The 19,953-nt window shown below is 48.0% G+C and overlaps 1 protein-coding gene across 3 annotated transcripts in view; it reads left to right on the top strand.

Annotated features, from left to right (window-relative positions):
* TEAD1 (TEA domain transcription factor 1) overlaps nt 1–19,953 on the top strand; it is a 267,173-nt gene that overhangs the window by 210,120 nt on the left and 37,100 nt on the right. For all 3 annotated transcript variants that reach the window (XM_072725641.1, XM_072725638.1, XM_072725640.1), the window contains 3 exons: nt 530–591; nt 1,687–1,811; nt 17,550–17,723. In XM_072725641.1, coding sequence (XP_072581742.1) covers nt 530–591; nt 1,687–1,811; nt 17,550–17,723 — 361 coding nt within the window. The remainder of the gene's footprint in view (nt 1–529; nt 592–1,686; nt 1,812–17,549; nt 17,724–19,953) is intronic.

Here is a 19,953-nt window from a genome sequence, read left to right as displayed (position 1 = left end):
CACCTGAAGTGTAGACAATCCTGCTGGTGTTTTCAGGGCAAGGGAGGCAGGCCTCGTAAACTAGAAGCTGAGGGTAGTCTGGAGATAAAAGCAGAATGGAAATCCTGCCCTCCTGCTTTCAAAAGAACCTAAGCTGTTGGGCCAAGAGAAGGAGAGCCCAAAGCCTGTCCCAGACTGTGCCTGGGAATGGTGACCCCTGACCTTGGCCACCGCAGGGACCAGAAGAGACTTTCAAATAGATGTCACAGCTTCTGGGAATCAGGCTGACATCTCTCCAGCTCGTCCCACTTGAAGGGGCGTGAGGCTTGATGGTTGGGTCCCCAGCACCATGCTGGACCCTCTCAATCAGAGAGAGCAACCGTCCTCTCTGTCCTGGCGGAGCTCTTCTGGGCTGTGCGACCACGTGCAGGCAGGGAACCTTTGGGGGGTGGGGTGCAGGTTGGGCCCCTAGCCCTGGGAGGCCAAGGCCAGACCCGGGGAGCAGCCACTGCTACAGTCTCGATTTCTGACTCCACCCCTCCCTCCACAGCGTCAAGCCCTTTGTGCAGCAGGCCTACCCCATCCAGCCAGCGGTCACAGCCCCCATTCCAGGTGAGTGTCCGAGGTCCTGCCACTCGGAGGAACGTCCTGCGCAGCCAGCAGCCGGGCCCATCGCTTTGTTCCACAGTGGCATATCCCCTTTCACTGCAGTGCCAGGGGCACCCCCTCCTCCCCCCTACCCTCCTTGAGCCTGGGGCTCAGAAGGGTCACAGACATGTTCAGTCCCCCCAGTCACTTCCCAGGAGGTTTTTAAAGAAAAGGGAAGCCAGGGGCGCCTGGCTGGCCCAGTCTGTAGAGCATGCCACTCTTGATCTTGGGGGTGTGAGTTCGAGTCTCACGCTGGGCATAAAGTTTACTTAAAAAGGAAAAAAAAAGAGATTTGGATATATCCAATGATATCTCAATTAAAAAAAAAAAAACTGAAAAAAAAGAAAAGGGAAGAAGCCCGATCACTTTCACCGGGGATCCTGGGTCACCCTTGGAAGGGGAAGTTACTGTGGTTCCTTCTTCATCATAAACAGGCTGAATTGGACAATTCAGATCTTGAGGGCCGATAGGGTATTATTCACGCTTCATTACATAAGTGGGTTTCGGTTCCTCACACCCTTTCCTTAATGAAGAGCTTCCAGGGAAGCCTTGACGAGGAAACGTGGATCTGGCCGGCCCACCTGCTCCCTCCCCACCCTCGGGCATGTGGAGCCATTCAGTGGAAGAGTCCCAGACGGGCACGTGCGTTCACACGCTGCGCTCTGTTCCAGGGCCACCGAGCCTTCTGAGAGAGCTCTGCTGTGCTGGTGACCACAGTCTTAAGGAAGGAGATGGGCAAACGCAGGAAGCGTTTCAGGGGATCCTTGTGGGATTCACTTTAGGCCCTTCAGCCATGCCGGCCTTGACCCCTCCCAGCCAGTCCCCTTGCCCGGGAGGAAGTGTCCTCCAGCCCCTTACGTGGGCAGGAGTTGTCCTTGTGAGGAGCCACATGGCATTGTGCCTCGAGGGTCCTTGGCCAGAATCCCACCACCCCCTGACTTCATTCTGCCCCTGGACTCTGGTGGAGGGGGGCAGCCTTTTTGCGGGGCCCTGCCCCAGCGCTGGCCTCAGGCCCCAAGGGGAGGCACCTGCTTTAAAGATGATGCTTGGTCTTTTCAGGGTTCGAGCCTGCATCAGCCCCAGCTCCCTCGGTCCCCGCCTGGCAGGGCCGCTCCATTGGCACAACCAAACTTCGCCTGGTGGAGTTCTCAGCCTTCCTCGAACAGCAGCGAGACCCAGACTCGGTGAGTGTGCTGCGAGGCGCACCTGCAATCCCATTCCTCTTCACCTTCTCACTCCTCTGCCTTCCCTGTCCCCCCACCCCCTCATGCCTGACAAATAACCTGGGCGAAAATAGGCCTGGGGAAGAATAACCAGACTTTCACTTAAAAAGGTATTTCTGTTGACAAGTTGGTAGAATTTTAGAGCCGAATATTTATGAGTGCTGTGGACCACAAACGCCAGAGAATGCGGGAGCCTGAAGGGGAAAGACTTTCATCGGCTCTTGTGTTTAGGAAATTGTAGCAGCAGGTGACAGTTACTAAACCCTGACGTGGCTGGCACCGTGCAGAGCTCCTTACAGATGTGGTCATGTTTTACACCCGCAAAAACCCCGTAAGTGTCGGTACCGTCGGACAGATGAGGAGACAGGTTAAGGAATTACTCTAAAGTCACACAGTTCATATCTGATAGATTAGAGATTCAAATTCATGTCTTTAAAAACTCAAGTCTAAGCATTAGACTAAGCGGTTGCTCGGTGCTGCCTTTGCAAGTCTTGTCTTTTCTCAACATAGTGAGTGGCCCTCTTCTTTTTGTCTTTTTTCTTTTTTTTTTTTAAGATTTTATTTATTTATTCTTGAGACACACAAAGAGAGAGGCAGAGATGCAGGCAGAGGGAGAAGCAGGCTCCAAGCAGGGAGCCCAATGTGGGACTTGATCCCGGGTCTCCAGGATCAGGCCCTGGGCCAGAGGCAGGTGCTAAGCTGCTGAGCCACCCAGGGATCCCCACGAGTGGCTCTCTTCTTAAGGGAGCCCTAACAAGCTGGTATTTCAGCAGTTTGATACAGAAGGCGATGCATTATGACCTCAGCACTGGTCACATTGGCATCTGGACTCTGTCATTTTTCTTCTTTTCCGTCTTCCCTGTCACATCCAGTGCCCATCACGCCATTGTGGCCCAGCCCGGCCCGGCCCATCTCTTGCCATACATGTGTGAGCACCCCACCTTCCCACTCGACCAACCCCAGACCCTTTCTTCACTCCTACTCCTTGGCTGTTCATCTTAGCGTTGCATCTGTGTGTGGGTGAGTCCAAGGCAAAAATGCAGGAATCAGGAGTTTGTCCTCGGGATCCTCACCAGCTCCCTTCCCTGCACTCTGTCTCACCCCCACCGCCTTGATCTCAGGGGCGACCGAAGTGCAGAGGTGCCAGGCTCTGTGTGTTCACTGCCTTGCTGTCGCTCTGTCATCGGGAGAAACTGTCAAGGGTGAGTTCACCATCTGTTGTGAATACCGACATACCGAACAGTCAGGACTTCTCTGGGCTCTTGGTACTGTAGCTCAGTGGAAAGCCTCTGACTGGGGAGACGCCACAAGCCATCCCCCAGAGTGAAGACTCGGGGCAAACTGTGCATGGACCACTGACGTTTCTGTCTTTGAATTGTGAACTCTGTGAGTTTTTAGAAAATTAGAGCCTGTTCCAAAATTAGGAGAAAAAAATGAAGAGGGAGATGTAAAATAGGTCGTTGGGCCCATTGAGACAGGTTATTGAAAAGAGTTATCGCTCTTCTCATGTGGCTGAGCGGTTTTATAAGAAGGGTGATGGTGATGGCATAAAATCCTTCTCCATGAGAGGCACTGACATGTAAACAAAAAGATTACCCTCCTGAGTCTTTGTTTCTTGTTCTTTTTGGAAAGCATAGGGGATTCTTTGGCCAAAGACTGGGTGTCAGCCCAGCAATGCTTTTCACTTTGCATAACTGGTGTTGGTAGGACACTTCGTTGCTTACTATTTCATTCTGTCTCTGTAGTACTGTTTCCCTTCCCCATTTTACAGATGAAGAAACTGAGGTCCAGATGCATTTAGCAATTTAGGATGTTTAGCAAATAAGTACAGGGATCAGGAGCCCAAATCTATTTCATTCTACTCTTTCCACCACTGTAAACCACCCTGGATTTCGAAGTTCTCTCTCTCCAGTCTATATATCTCCTGTGGGAGCAGATCTCTCTCTTTGATTGGGACCAGTTTTTTTTTTTTTTTTTTTTTTTTTTTTTTTTTTTTTTGGGACCAGTTTTTTAAAGAACAGAGCTCCGAGGCACCGAGATGGTAGTTGTTTCCCTGGCTGAAAGATGGTAGAATATTTTATCATGATTTTTTTTTTTTTTTTTTTTTAAATTTAAAAGGCCTATGGCAGCTCCCCTCTGGCAGCTATCCTCTCCAGTTCCAGACCTGTCAGGGCCAGGAATGCCCAGTTCTTCTTTCCATTGGGCGTGTTTATTGGGCTATAGATTGTGAATCACTGGATTCATTCAGTCCAAGTCCATGAACACTGATGAGCACCTGCACGTGTGTTCAGGGCACCACCCGAGGAGGGGCCTGGTGCTACACGGGCAGGCACCGTGTCTGCCCGCGTGGCATGTGACGTCTAATGGGAAGACAGACACAAAGAAGCTGCCCCCCACAAGGTCATTGTGAAGTGTAGTGAGTGCTGGGAAGGAAGAGCACCGAATGCTGTGAATGATGAAGAGACAGGGCAGGCTTCTTTGAGGAAGTCAGCCTTAACCCTGAAAGGCAGAGAGGATTGATACAGACAGGGGAAGAATAAAGGAGAACATTCCAGAGGTGATGACTCTGGAGTATATGAAGCAGGAGGTGAAAGTTGGTGGATAGGTTCATAAAGGCAGCCCCCAACCCCCCCGCCGGCTTCCTTGGAACAGAGTCCAGAGATACATGTTTCATACGTGTTGAGGATTACCTGTGATAATCTGACTGGTTCAACTGGATTTGGCCTTTTACCTGATGAATGAAGAGGTTTGGCTCTAAAGACTTGACTTGAACACATGACTTCAGAGGCCCTGAAATAAATGCAAAGCCTAGTGTGAGTCAACTCCCTTGGGCCTCTTGAGGACATAATAATACTTTAAGGGATCATGAATTGGGGAATGAAAGAAATTGGAATTCATTCACAAACAATTTTTAAATACTTGCTACATGGCAGCCACTGTTTCAGGTGTTAGGGAGTCGACAGCAGAGGAAACTAATCCTTATTCTCATGGAGCCTGCGTTCCAAAGAAAACACGAGAAGTACACACACGCACACAGTATGGAAGGAGGTGATGTTAAGTGCTTCTGTGGAGTAACAGCCCTTCTTCACAGTTTGAAAATTACTTGCTCTTTAGATTAAAAATGTGTCATTTCAGAAAGGAATAATACCTTCTAATATATAAGTTGGTGTTTCCGGCTCGTATCATGATTTTAAAATTAGGCCTGTCAATGCCAACCAAAGCTCTATCACTGTTGTGACATGATGTTGTCATATTGCAACTTCCGTGTCACTTTTGATGTGGCTTCTCACCTTCCTGTGTTATAAACACTTATTTTGGAGTAATACACAATTGAGTTAATGTGTACAAATAAATATATGGGGGATTGTGAATAACGTCACGTGAATTTATTTCAGTAGAAATGTGAGAGTTTGAAGGATGCTTCTCAAAAAAAGAAGAAGAAAAAGGATGCTTCTCATGGAAAGAGGAAGTGGTTGGGGGAACCTGGGAGAAAAAGGTGATTGATTAATCAAAATGGGGAAGAATTAGCAAAATTATTTAAAGCACTGTGACAGTGTCTCAAGCACTAGCTTCTCCAGTTCCATAATGCATTGTGCTTTATTTTGCAAACACAGGGTGATGTTATAATGAGTGTGTAATGGCACTTTTAAGACCAAAGTCACACTGAAAAACTTGTAGCTTGTGGATAGCTTCTTTGGCTTTCAGGCTTTCTGTGGCTCCTCAGACTTTAATTTTACTGTACTTTTGTTCCAACTGCAGGAAAAATTAAAGCCATCTAAAGTGAATTCAACTAGTACCTTTTAACAAAGTTGGATATACGGCATTTAAAATTTGACATCAGACCTTAAGCTCGTTAATTTGATATGGAAGCCGACAAAGCGATAAATAATTAAAGGTCCCTAAATAATTTCAACTCTGTGTTTGGATTCTAGTCTTTGCGTACAGACACACACACACATTTCCCCCTACCTCCTACTAAGGACTTAGGCTCTTTGGAGTCAGTGAGGTTATAGGTAATGGTGACAACAGCCAAACAAATAAATTAATGAGCTGGGTGCTGTGCTAGGTTTTCATTCGTGATCTCTTTCATCTCTGTCACAGCCCCGTGAGGTAGGTAATCCTATTCCTTTTTATGGAGGAGGCCTGGAGAGATTGCTGGCTTAAGCTAGTCAGCGATCATGGCACGAATACACACTTGTGTAGCAACAAAGGCAAGAGGAAGACCCGGTTCGTCTAGTTCCCGGGCCAGGGTGCCCTCCCTGGTACCACCCATTCTGGAAAATCACTCTTCAGTTCACGACGTAGGTCCCCGTTGCCACCACTGAAGACATCTTCAGGACTCTGCTGTCCCTGGCGGTGCCAGCACCGGCAGCACTGTGGTGGTGGTGACAGCCGGGACTGTGCATCAGTTCACGTAATCCCGGGACACAGCTTGCCCCGTGTTTGGGCAGTCAGCTGTCGTTGGAAACAGGATTGCGGCCCAGGTCTGCTGACTCTGCAGCCTGGGATTATGACCAAAGGGCCGCAGGATCCATTTGTATCTGATGAGTAGCCGGTTCGTTGGTGTAGTCTGGCCTGGCCGGCTGTAATCCGTAAGGAGCTAAAGGAAGAGTCATCTGGGGGATGAGCGGCCCCTGCTGGCTCTGCAGCGGGGACGAACCAGACGGCGGCGTTTCCCGATCGGTGGTTGTTTATACTGGTGGAAAACCAGCAAGGCAGTCCCTCTGTTACCTCTGGCTCCACTTGAAGCTAAGAGAAAAACAGCAGAGGGTGAAGAAAGGAAGGGAGGAAGAATCTAAACAACAAAGACTATTTTAGAAGTGGTTAGTAATGCCTGCAAATACACTTTTCTACATGATTTCAGAGTTACATATCCCAGGACTTCCAAGTGTTGAGCACAAGCTCCCCCACCCAGGGTGGGCCATTTAAAAGCACCTTGCCTGAAACCTGGCTAAGTCAGGCAGCTGCTCCTTGCAGCCGATGAAAATCTGGGCTCTCCGGGGGAGTGGTTTTCCTAATAAAGCCCAGCACAATTTCTCCAGCCCTCCCCTGGGGCACAGCAGGTGCCTCCAGCCTTCCTGCAGCCCAACCCCATGCTGCTCAAGGGCTGGCCACCCCCTGCCCCTCCCCCCAGCCCCCGCCCCCCTGCACTGGCTCAGGCTTCCCAGGCACAGGGTTGCACTTGTAATGCCTGTGGTGTTCTGGATGCCAGAACAAGCAGGACTGTAAGCAGGAAGACAGAGTGTGCATTTCCTTAGGTGGGAGTTACTACAGCCGGAGACAAGTGTGGAACTGAGAGGGAGGGACAAGGAGATTATTCTTTTGAGACTTCACAGGAGCAGTGTTTTGCAGAAAAAAGAGGTGAGTTCTGTGATGGGGACAGGAACAAACCTGATGAACAGGGAAGGCACAGCTCGGCTCAACTCTAGGAAATACCTTTATGTACTGCAGCAGTAACGAGGGTCGCCAGCACTTCCTGAGCTGTGTTCAAAGCACCATGTGCCAAGCATGTTGACGTGGATACTGTTCTTCTCCGCAGTCTGTCAGAAACATGAGGGTACGTTCATGAGGATCCATCACCAGGAAGTGGCTGTGCCAAGGTTGGGCTCCACTCTGTGTGCTTAACCACCTTCCTGGACTGGTGCAGAAATAAAGAGATTATTCAGACAGAAAGACAGCTGCCTTCCAAAGTGTGAGCTCCCTCGGCACAGGCTGGATAGCACACAGTGCCCTTCACCTTGGGTGGAGAGCTGGGCTGGGTTTCCCCTGAGCACCTTTCCCAACTTGTGGTGCTGTGATTCTCCTCAGGGTTTGGGGCAAAGAAGTGAAAGAAGCAGAGAAGGTTTCCACCTGGACTTTAGGATGCATCTCCCACTGTGCCATAGTGGCGACATCTGCATTCTAGTGGAATGAGAGGCCTGGTCTCTGAATAGCTGTGTGAGATTTGGGGCAAATGCAGTCAGCCAGACTCTGGTCTATAGGTGGGCATCAGTGGTCTCACTGTGTTGCTCTGACACTTATGAGTAGCATCCCTGGACACGTCGAGGACTCCACAAATGTATTCGAGACCTGAACATCTTGTAGTAATGTAGCAGAAAATCAGGCCAGAGACATGGAAGGGGCCAGGCTTGAGAGGATATTCTCACCAGGTGGTTTGGAACCCTCTTGAAATTCAGGTGGGAACCAGAATAATTTTTTTTAATTAATTATGATTTAAATATGTAGTAAATTCACACAGTCCAAAATCGATAAGCATAACAGAATGGAGGGAGACTTCCCTTCCTTCTAACCACAGTTACTAGATCCTTGTGAATCTTTCCAGATATTTTAATACATATGCAGCATAATGTGAGTATATATTCTCCTACCTCACTCCTCTTTTGAAGGAGAAGATGTGGTCCGATGTGTGTTTTGGGAAGATGACAGTGGCAGCAGGTTAGAGAGTGGCTGGGGTAGGGAAGTGACTCTCCGGTCCAGGTATTGGGTGGCAAGAACCAAACCAGGGCAGCGGCCTGGCCATGCCTAAGGGGGACAGAAAATAAGGAATGTCGGAGGGGAGAGAGATCATGCTGATAAAACTAAAAGGCTTTGGGGGACCAATTAGCTATGGAGGAAGAGCGTAGTGGAGATGACTGTGTTTTTGAGACCAGGGATGGTGCTGAAATTTGAAGAGCCATGGAATAGAGAAGGAGGCAGGATTGCTAAGAACTCCCTGTGTGATAATGCCCTTGCCTCTTGTCGTCAAAAATAAACTTGCTGAAATGGGTATTTGAAACAGAGCAGCTCAGGAATCCGCTCATAGATGGCAGGGTGGAGATTTGAAGTTTGAATCCAAAGCCCATGATTTGAGGAGTTTGAGGGGAGCAGCATTAACCACACAGTAGTTCTGCAGGTACATCCTGCATGTCACCTTATTCTTTTCCATGAAGGCAGTCGGTCACTGTGGCCCCTAGAATGATTTAATTTTCATATTTTTATAGCTCCTTTCAAAGGCCTAAATTCACAGATCAACGAAAATTCCTTTGTTAAATCACAAAACCTGGTTTTAGTTTGGAAAATGTGACCAGTGCGGCTCTAAGGAAATATAAAATTGATGAGGCCTGTGGCAAAATGAAGGGCAGGTGGTTTGTATGGGGACTAGATGGAGAAAAGGAGTAAGATCAGAAGCAGGGTGAAAACTCCACGGAGTGCCAAGAGAATCCTTGCCTGTGTTGTGACAGGGTGGAGAAGGACGAGGTCTCTCTGGGGAAGCTTCCAGGCCCTGCGGTGGCCACTGAGGCTGCACTGCCTCTCGGAAAGGGGGTCGTGTAGTCACGAGAAACATCTGTTTGGCCAGAGCTGGTTTCTGGCCCTTCAGAAAAGAGGCTCCTGCTGCTGCCCCCGTGCATGGCTGATGGGGGGGTCCCGTTAACAGTGGCCCTGCGTGCCAGCACGTGCGCAGCACCCTGTGGCCCGACCAGAACTATTGCGTTTGCTCTTCCCTTTGACCTTCACTGTGACCCCCGGAGAAGAGCAGGCCTGGTGTCATCCCTGGGTTCAGACGAGGAAGCCAAGACCCAGAGAGGTTAAGCAACTTGCCCCAGGCTCCCCAGCTCGGAATCAGCAAAGCCTGGCTTCCAATCCGCGTGTTGTTCGCAAGCGCACCACGTGCTTGGAATAAACGGTCAGAAAGCGCAAACCTTCCTGGTTCTCAGAGAAGGGCTGCAGCTGCTCTGACGGCTGCCGTGCCCAGTGTTTATGCTGCCCCCAGGTTTTTCTGGTAGAACACAGCGATGCCCGGTTTTGGGGGTGGGGAGGACGGCTCACTGGTGTGCTGTCGCCCCCCCTCCGCTTTGTCCCGTCTGGCGGCCGAGCTGTCCTAGCTGCCCCAGCTGCACCCTCTCACAGTGGTGGGTGGTTTACTCCTGTGTCTGAGCTGCTCTGGGCACGCACCCTCTTTTTTTCATTGCCATTGGGGGATGAGGCAATTGAAAGCATCTGGAAATGTGGGTTTTATGGACGTTTCACAGAGGCCCAGCCAGGCTCCATCTGCTTTCCTTGGCAGGTCAGCACCCCACCCGCCTGCCTTCCCCGTTTGCTGCCCCACGAGGCGGTCCGTGGGCCCTTCCAGCTGCACCTCCGTGGGGGAAGACACACTTCTTCCTGAGAAAACAGCCCCTCTGTGAAGATGGCCGGGGCGAGGTGGGGCATGGCGGTGTGAGATCCGGCCAGGAAGGACTCACTTGCTCCTTATTCTTTGCTTTCAGTGCTGTTTGTTTCTGAGAAGAGCGCAGGGGAGGGGGTGAAGCAGTGCCCAGGTGCCAACCAGCCAGATCGGGGCTGGTGCCTCTGAGCAGTTAGCTGAGGAGAGGCCCTACTGAGATGCCAGCCCAGCCAGGCCCTCCCCGCACGCGCCCCCTACCCCTCCCCGGCTCCCCCCAAGCACTGAATGTGCAGGTCACTCTCCTTGGCTTGGCCCCACAGCCCCTCCCTGTCCCTGCAGGGCCGGGGGTTATCACAGGCTGCCCAGGCTGCCCTGGGGGGGTCTGGACGGAGCCCAGGCAAGGAGAGGGGCAGGAAGCAAATGTAGGTGATTTGTCCCTGTTCTGTTCCAACTTGTACATTAACATCCCTTGACATGAGTTATGAGTCTTGGTTTCTTTAAGTTCCTAAGTGGATTATAATTTTTCTCTTGGTATTATTTGACAGCAGTCATTTTTCAAGGTTTTACTGCGTTCTTCAAATACTTGGGATGTTTGGAACAAGCCTGGGAGAAGGCCGCCATCTTCATGCCAGACAGTGAAGTGCAGCTCTGGGCCTGTGAGGAAGGAGCGCCACTGCCGCCCAGCCCATTTGTCGGGTGTCTCTGTCCTTTTGCACAAAAAAGCGAGCTGCCTCACCAGGGATCTCTGCAATAGAGTCTATTAGCAATGCTCTCAAAAAAGGGAAAAGAAAGAAAATAACCCCAGTAGCCGCTTTGGGGAGTTGTGGCGTTCCGGTTTGCTTCATCTTGATGATGGGCACTTTCAAGGACAGGATTGGGGGCACTGACCGTGTCTGAGGGAAATTCAGGGGCCAGATCGTTCCAGGCTCCGGGTGCACATCACCCCCACCTCAGCCACCCTACATTACAGTAGCTAAGGGCAGTTTGGGAGCTAGTGGGAATCACCGTGTGTGTCTCATGGTCCTCTCTTAATTTCTGCTCTAAATTTTGGTACTTCCATTTCGTTGCTGTCAGAGGAACAATCTTAATTTCACATTATCATGACTGAAGTAAAGAAACATGATTATTTGGGGCAATAGTAGCAGTAATAATAACAAATTATGTGCAAGCACAGGATTATATATTTTCCACACATTATCTCATTTAATCCTTGTGACACTCCTTCGAGACAGGTTCTGTGGTTGCTCCTGCATTATGGATGTAGAAGCTACCCCCGAGGGCTGGATTTGCCCATTTTAACTGACCCCACTAGGAAGTGGCACCTGCGTCAGGATTCACATGTGGACCCTAGCTGAGTCCAGAGTTTGAGTGCTCCTCACCCCTCTGTCCAGACTCCCCAAGCAGAAGAGAGGGGACAGGAGGCGGGAAGAGAGGGGAAAGAAGGCGACCTTAGAACAGATTTGGGAGAGGAAGAAAAGTCCTTTGTTAATCCCTCAGGGTAGCTAAATAACCTGTTGCAAGTAACTTTGTGGAGTTTTTAGGATTGCATTCACCTTTGTCCCTGGTTGCAAATGCTGTGAAGAATAACTGAAGGGATTATAGCGATGAAAAGAGAAAATGAGCATTTTCCCCAAGTCAAAAGAGAAATCTGTGTATTAAGCTTGTGTCAGGTGCCTGCTGAGCTGCAGGACAAGTCTTGATCCAGGTAGGATTTTGCTGGCGCAGCAGTGGTGTTTTTGGTAAACCCTGCAGGCAGGCAAGAGTCCCAGCTTTTGCTCAGTCATCCTGAGTGTTCAAGCCATAGGAAGGCTCTGTGATCTGACCAAGTTCCTTTCGAGTCCAGGGAACTTGTGACCACCTAGAATAAACATCCTGAAGCACAGCTCTTAATATTTTTGTTTCCCTTTATAGTTCTTTCTTTTGCTCAAAAACCTCCAAGATGTTCCAAGATAGTTTTTGGTTGGCTATTTACTTAATTTAATAAAGTCATAACGTGTATTTTGTATATAAGCCAAATTGAACCAGAGTCATCGTAGCCTATAAAGAAAAGCTGTCTCCCCACCTCCCGGCCCCACTCCTTGAGGACAGCTACTCCATTTCTTTGTATATTTTCAGCCATTTCTTTGTATATTTTCTCCATATTTCGAAATAACATGTTCAGACCTTACACTTCATTACTTTCAGACAGTTTCTGTTGACTTTTTACTATGGAAAACCAGGCCTTAGCTCTCTAAATACATTGTTCTCTTCCCTCCTTATCCCAGTGTTGGTTATGTCAAAATTTTTGGTTTGATTTAACACTCAGCGTTTGTATCGTTTGTATTACAAGCCTATAAATTTCACACGGAGCATGGTTAATGTGTGACATATTAGAATCATTTTTGTAACACTGTTTTTCCTAGGATTTGTCATTGTCTTTTTTTTTTTTAATCCAGCTTTTGCATACCTAAACAAATTCATCCCCAGCATTCCTAAAAGAGTTCTCGAACTCTTCTCCAGAGGGTCAGATTAGTCAGGGAACCTTCCAGGTCCGTTGTCCCTTTGGTGACACCTCTCCCGCTCTTCATCCACCCCAGACTGGCTGTTGTCCGGGTCAGCTGCCCAGCTACTTGGCCGGTGCATTCTTTTCTCCCTCTTCTGAATGATGGCCCCATCTCCTTTTTGCAATTTATTCCCTCATTTTGTGAAAACGTCCTCCTCTGGCTGAGAATAGTTGCAAGAAGGGTTAATTTTCTGAAACTTTACAAATCTGAGTGTATCCTACTCTTAGATGTGATGGGTAATTTGGTGCTCATCATGGTTTCCACTTGCGAAACTTTATGCACATTTTCAAGTGAGCTCCAAGTGTATTTTCAAGTGAGCTCCAAGTGTGTTCTCCTTGCCACCGAATAACACCGTATGTTTAGTGCTGGAGAATACAGCCATTCGTATAAAAAGAGCAGATGAATGCTGATTTAAGTCGGTGATGTACAGGAGAGGGGATGCTGACTGTCTTGATTCCCTGTCTTCTCTACGGGAATCCTTGAGAACCTGTATTTACATAGGCAAAGAGGATTCTCAACTTAGAGGCAATAAGGTAGCTCCATACAGTCAACTCTGTAGGTTCTATGAAGAGAGGGATTTTGTACTCTTAGCTCACACATTCCCTGTGCCTCCCATAGAATGTGTCCTAGGAAAGCTGGTTCTACTGAAATCCATAAAAGAAATAAGCAGAGTGAATACTCTTTTTTGTTATTGTCATTGATATGTTAATGATCAGCCTATCTCCTGAGTGCCTAAGGAGACTTTTTTTTTTTTTTTAAATAATAGGACAAACCAACATTAACCTCGATTTTGGACATCAAGAAAATTTAGTCTTGGGCTTTAGTATACATGACTTCTTGACATTCGCCCTGTTTCTGCTTATATATTACCCCCAATACTTGGGATTTTAGTTGTTGATGTTGTTTTTGCACATATTTGTTTCCTGCTCTTTAAAATAGAATTACCCTTCTTTGGTTTTGGGGAAATCACCACTGCTGAAAAGAAAATGGGATTTATTTGGGAAGGAGAGAGGGAACTAAGGTATTCATGCCGGCCTTCTTCCCTTATAAGGAGAACTGGCTGGATGGGAAGTAGTGAGAGCCTTACCAAGTGGTTTTTTAGAGCTTTGATTTCATCAGAACTTGAACCCATACATCTCAGGTAGGTTTCTGCTTTTTCAGTCTTCTGGTTTTGGGGGCAGAGGGATTTCTGACCTACCCAGGTTGAATTAAGGGGAGAGGAAGGGCGGTTTGTCTCACTGCTGTGGTCTCCAGGATACCTTCTTTAGTCCTTTGTATTCTTAGAAACAAAGTCACCTCTTGGCAGCAATAAAGCCACCCAGATGCCAACAGTTAGGGTTTAGTTTCACGTCACCAGCCTTGGAGAGGCAGTGCCCGGTTTCCTTTGGCAAAGACAGCCTGCCCTTCTCAGTTCATTTAAGCCACTCGGGCACAAAGGTAACTTCCTCAAAATAGAAGCCTTTGAAGAGTGTGTCTGCTGCATCTGCGAATCACTGTGTTTATCCTGAATTCTAATTTAACTTCTTAGACTTTTTGAAAACACTAGTTAGCTTTTTTTATTCTTCTTCTCTTTTCTGAAATCAACTTTCAGAAAAAGGAGATCTGAGTTGAGAAGGGTCTAGGCATTTTCATCTGGGAGACCGTGTGGTTGACGTTTGCGCCAAATGCTTGGACTGTGGCATTGACAGGCCCAAGTTTTATTCTTAACTCCAGGACTATTCCCGGAAGTGTGACCTCAGGCAAGTCTGTTCATCTGGGAACTTCCATTTCCCCACATGTAATGATTTTAATAAAATGTCCCTACAGTGTCATTGTGAGGCCAGGATTACCTGAGGTCACATGTATAGAAAGCACATTGCACAGAGCAGACCTAGCTCTTTCCTTCCTTCAGGCACAAGAGAGGCCCACACCCTGAGTAGCTTGTTATGAGTGGGCCAGAATCAAGGATTTGAACAGTCACATGGCTTCACAAGTTGTTCCTAGCTCTTGGCTTACTTGTGTTTATTTTTTCTTTGCTAGGCAGGAGGGGTAGCTGAAGCAGGAAAGTTCTTTTCTTCTCCCCCAGGATCTAGTAATCTCCCATAATAATAAACTTCAACAATAGTCATCTTAGCAGCTGCGATTTATCCAACACTTCTTATATACTGGGCCCTATGCCGAGCGCCCTCTGTGCATTATTTCCTTTAATCTTCAGTCCCATGTGTATTACCTATATTGTATCCCCTTACGCATATGAGCAAAACTGAGATTTCAGGTTCTCATCTGGCTCCAGAGTTTTGGTGCTTTGTGCTCAGCACCTTGATTTTCAGCCATATCTTTATGGCCTCCCTTAAAGTATGCTAAATTTTGCCCTCCATTTGCCTTTCTGTCCTCTTGACATGTAGAGGTCCTGAGTTCCAGGAGTAGAGTGCAGGGGCCTTTGGAAGTCAGGAGCAATAAAAAAAAAAAAAAAAGGCTGCAAGTCTCAGCTTCTTACCTCTGTCCTAGCTCTGCCTGCCAATGGGCGGCTGCCCAGGAGGAGGAGCCAGGAGCATGGCACTCAAGGAAGAGACTCCGCTTCTGGCCACAGGTGTCCCCAGAGCTCTGCCTGTGTTGCATCCTTGCCCATAAACTCACTGCCTGCAGGTGGCACACGACGTGACAGAAACAGTGCCTCCCACACAGAGCTAAGTGGGGCTGGGAGCTGGTTGCCAGCAGAGGTTGTTGATAAGGGTTGGATGGACAGATGTGCAGAAGGCCATCTGGATAATAAAGAAGAGTGCCTTTTGCCCTCAGCTCTCAGAATGCTGGGTAAGTGGACACTAAGCAGAGAAGTTAGACAGGAAGCACACACGACTCGTTCACCTTTCCTGCTCTGCCTTTACACCAGCATCACTGTCCCCAATTCTGCATGTGTTATTTTTTCTGCCTTCTACCTACTAATGAGAATGGAAGCTCGTTAGCGGGAGTGCCTCAGACATTTCCGTGGGCTTTTGTTGGCTTATAATTGGAAAGATGGTATGACAACATTTGGGAATGTTTACAAAAAGGTCAAAGACATTCCATTATACCCCATAGTCTCAGCTCCTCGACCTGGCAATGGCTTTGACTTTATTTTAAAAATTGTCTTCCGTTACAGGTACATCTGTCCCTGCAGAGTGGTTTCCAGCCCTCTGGCTCACCTGAAAGGCAGAGCTTGTTGGGTTCACCTTTTTCATTTCACCTGATACCTTTTAGAGATTTGGAAGCTTTGGTAAAATATCACTCTGATGTTGAACAAGAAGAGGGGCTTAGCCCTCTCCCAGAAGATGCTAGGCCCTGGCCACAGCCCCCAGGGGTCCATCATCGTGCAGGACTGATATCGGAAGGGGTGTCGAGCCTCCTGCCCTTTGGTTCTGTAGCCAGAGAGCCAATGCCTGCGTAGCAAGTCATGGATTTAAACCAGCATTTCTTCAGGAAACATTTATGGGGTTTCATGACCATGTGAGTTTAGGAAACTTCAGGTTATACCATGTTAAAAAGTGTTTTTTAATTATGCTAATATCCACTGTGAATCTCAAAGGAGGGGGTTTTATAAAACAACAATAATAGCTGGCATTTATCATTTACTATTCATTGAATCTGTGAACTCTAGTAACTTCCTTATATGCAATTTCTCATTTAAACCTCATAGCACCCGTAGGAAGCAGAGGTTAGCACTTTCCCCATTTTACAGACTGGGGAGGAACTCACCCAATGTCTTAGTTTGTTTTCAGTGGGCACAGTATTTTGTGCTCGAGCAGGCAGAGTCCAGACCCTGTACTCTTACCCTGGATACAGTACTCTTCTAGTAAGCACTTCTACCAAGCCTTCTTTTGGGGGAGGATTTCTCATTTTAATGGAGTCAGTACTCTGAAGGACTGTAGCTGGAGAAAAATATCCATTTAAAATTGAAAAGTAAATAGGGACTGCCAGGGGAGTAGGGACATGGAATTTCTCGTATGAGCCCTGATGGGTTCTAATCTCCCTGCAACACCAGCACCCCCAGATGTCTCTGTGTCCCATTAGGCTGATCTTACAGTCTTCTCAGCCCAGGAGGCAGGCATGGAGGGTCTGGGGTAGAAAGTGTAGGCCATTTCTCAAACCTGGCTGCATACTGGAATTCATTTAATGTCCATTAAAAATTACTGATGCCTGACCTCATTTTCTGGGATTCCACGTTAGTCTGGATGGCCCCAGGCATTGGTGATTTTTAAATGTTCCTTGAGAACCATTGGTTTGGATAACTCCTTTGTGGTCCAGTTACCATGTTTTATACCAAAGCAAGAGAAAAAAGGGTTTCTTTCATAAGTTTAAATGACTTAACAGGATTTTGATTGGTTGACTGGTTGGTTTGTGAATGAGTGACCTGTATTCTCTGATGACTGGCCCCATATAACCTCGTACCACAAATCCTCTCTATGAGCTGTACTCCCAACCCTAACTTTGCAGTGACAACCATGTACTGACCAGCCCCTATGCAGAAGCTTTGGACTGGTTACCGAGGGAACTGGTGAGAAAGAGGCTCAGCACTCTGACTCGTATTGGAGGAAGTTGGTGCGTACCATTGCCCAGAGCACTACATCTGTGCTGTTGCTAGAGGAGCTGGAGCAAGAAGTACGTTCTGAGCGACGGTGTTAGTTGACCACACACCTACTCCTCATTGGGCTTAACTGTAACTCTTGGGCTCCAAAGGGTGTTGCTGTCATTTTCAGTTGAGTCAGGTGACACTGGGTGATAGAACAGTTTCTTGGTTTGGTAGTCGGGTAACTGCAGCTTTTACTACTGTCTACAAAAACGCTTTTTTAGGGAAAATAGATGCCCTTAAACTGATTGTTTTAACCCTGAGCTATAATGGCTTTCCTTACAGTCTCCGTCTTTTCAAAGGCACAGACCCTAGGCCATTCAAGGCATGATTCTGGGATTTTGAGACTACTGCTCTTCCAGTTCAAGATAAATGTGCCCCAGGTTGACCAAAGGGTTTGTAATGGGAATGTTTCTGTTGGTTTCTTACAGTACAACAAACACCTCTTCGTGCACATTGGGCATGCCAACCATTCTTACAGTGACCCATTGCTCGAATCAGTGGACATTCGTCAGATTTATGACAAATTTCCTGAAAAGAAAGGTGGCTTAAAGGAACTGTTTGGAAAAGGCCCTCAAAATGCCTTCTTCCTCGTAAAATTCTGGGTGAGTAAGACATGGCTGTGGTGGCGGTGGGTTTCTTCTGCACGGTTGCATCCTGTTGGTGGGTGCAGAGCAGCGCAGCTGGGCGTCACACCAGCCTGCCCCTGGGGGGCTGTGCTCGCCCTGGCCTTGAGTCGTCCCTGGGCACAGGTGCCACCAAGCAGCGTTTGGTGTCCCTGCCAAAGAACAAGAGAGACGGGAGGCCACTGTGGGCTTCGGGGCCCATGCATGCCAGGCCAGAGACCTCATAGGTGACTGGAGTTGTGCTGGAAAACACGGGGGCCCTGGACCTTCTTTCTGTTCTTGCTCCATTAAGCGAGGCGATCTATGAAATTCCACTGGAGCACGGGACCTGAGACAGAACGGGGCTGGGATGAATGAAGATCAAATTTCCTGCTTCAGGATTTTAAAAGTAGCAGAGAGAATGCAAAACGGCTTTGCCCAAGGTGCTGCCTCCTTTGTGCTTTAAAACCGCAAGGCCCGGTTCCCCCTGGTGCTGGGGCTTGCTGCTGTCCCACAGCCTCGGAGGGGAGCTTGGCTTCTGTTCTTTCTACACTAGTCAGGCCCAGGCCTGGGGACTGCTAACAGGTCTCAGGCATGCGTAGGACATGTGCCTAGTGGGAGTGAGGACACCAAGGCAGCAGGACACCACATGACCCGTTAGCAATGAGTGTTTATACGTCCTCTTCAGTCTCTAGAAAATCTCCTCCAATATTTGCACTCCTTCGTGTGGCACTGGAGGCCCAAAGTGAGCTGGTTCCAGGGTGCTTTCCTTCCGTCTGCCCTGTGCCTGGCTGCTCTGTGTCTGATGGACTCTGTGCCTTCTCTGCCCTGCTGCAGGGCCACTTCCCTGAGATGGTGGCTCCTTTATGATAGCACCTTCCTCCCTTAGGGCAGATCATTGATTTTCCTCTTACTCCCAGCACATTTTGTTAATCAGATCCCATGCTGAGTCATAATTACTTGGGTGTGTGTCCCACGCCCCCTCTAGACCCGGACTGGCCCCGGGGCACCTTACTCCTAATACTGGCTCCCATTTACTGAATACCTGCTGGGGGCTGTGCTAATAATGCTTTCTGGCACTTACTCCAGTCCTCACAGTGTGAAGTGGAATTTGCCTCCTGTCCAGCTAAGAAAACAGACTCCGAGATGACAAAGGACAGGCTACTTGTAGGGTGGGGACCCCGGGCCTCTTATTAGATGAGTTTGGCTGTAACGCCTCTGCTCTTTTTTCCTGACTGCTTCACACCCTGTGAACCCTAGCCCATGGAGGGGAGAGGGGGTGTCTGTCCGTCCATCTCTCCACTGAGGATTCTCCAATACTGAGCAAACACCTTCACAAAAAAGCCCAACAAATGGGGACATAAGTGGATAAATTAAGGAAAATGTTTTAAATTTCTTGGAGAATTTACATAGTAAATTTAGTTTGTTTAGTTTCTTGTGTCCTTACATGGTAACTAGATTTCATTTTTCATGATTCTGTATTGAATTAGGATTGTGGAAATAGCCTTCTACTTATATTAATGTTCTTGGGACGGGTAATATACATGGATAACCTGAACAAGCAAGAAGACCTTTCTAAATTGGGGGCTGCCACTAGTGATTAGAATGGTGGTTGGAGGTCAGTTATTATGTGGTAACACAGCAGGTTTCAAAGTATGGCCCGCGGACTCCCAGGGAGTTCATCGATATCCTTTCAATGGGCTGAGAAGGCCAGAGCTATTTGCACTGTGACACTGAGCAGTGTGAATACTGCTGATAGGCACACTGATAGTTCAGAAGCAGTAGGGTAAAACGCTGAAGCTTTGGCTTCATCCAGCTGGTCTGCACACACAGTTTTTAAAAAGAGAACTGGTTACACCAAGAAGGTCTTCTATAAATTTTATTACATCTTGAACCTAGAATACACATTGCAAATGAATACACTGAGCCTGCCTGCCTGCCACTTCAAGGAAAACAACTGACAGTATTTATTACCAAAGGAAAAATTCCAGCTTTCTAGTAAAAATAAGAGCTTTGGAAAACTTGTATCCACCTCCATGAACTTGATAGCTTCCCAGTACTTTTTTTTTTTTTTTCCTAAAGATTTTATGTATTTATTCATGAGAGAAACAGAGAGAGGCAGAGACACAGGGAACTCGATGCAGGACTCGATCCCGGGACCCTGGGATCACAACCTGAGACAAAGGCAGACCCTCAACCCCTGAGCCACCCACGTGCCCCAACAGCTTCC

This window comes from Vulpes vulpes, chromosome 11 (assembly GCF_048418805.1).
Source record: "Vulpes vulpes isolate BD-2025 chromosome 11, VulVul3, whole genome shotgun sequence".
Classification (NCBI taxonomy): domain Eukaryota; kingdom Metazoa; phylum Chordata; class Mammalia; order Carnivora; family Canidae; genus Vulpes; species Vulpes vulpes.
The sequence above is the reverse complement of the archived record's forward strand: the minus strand, read 5'-3'. Positions and strand labels throughout refer to the sequence as shown.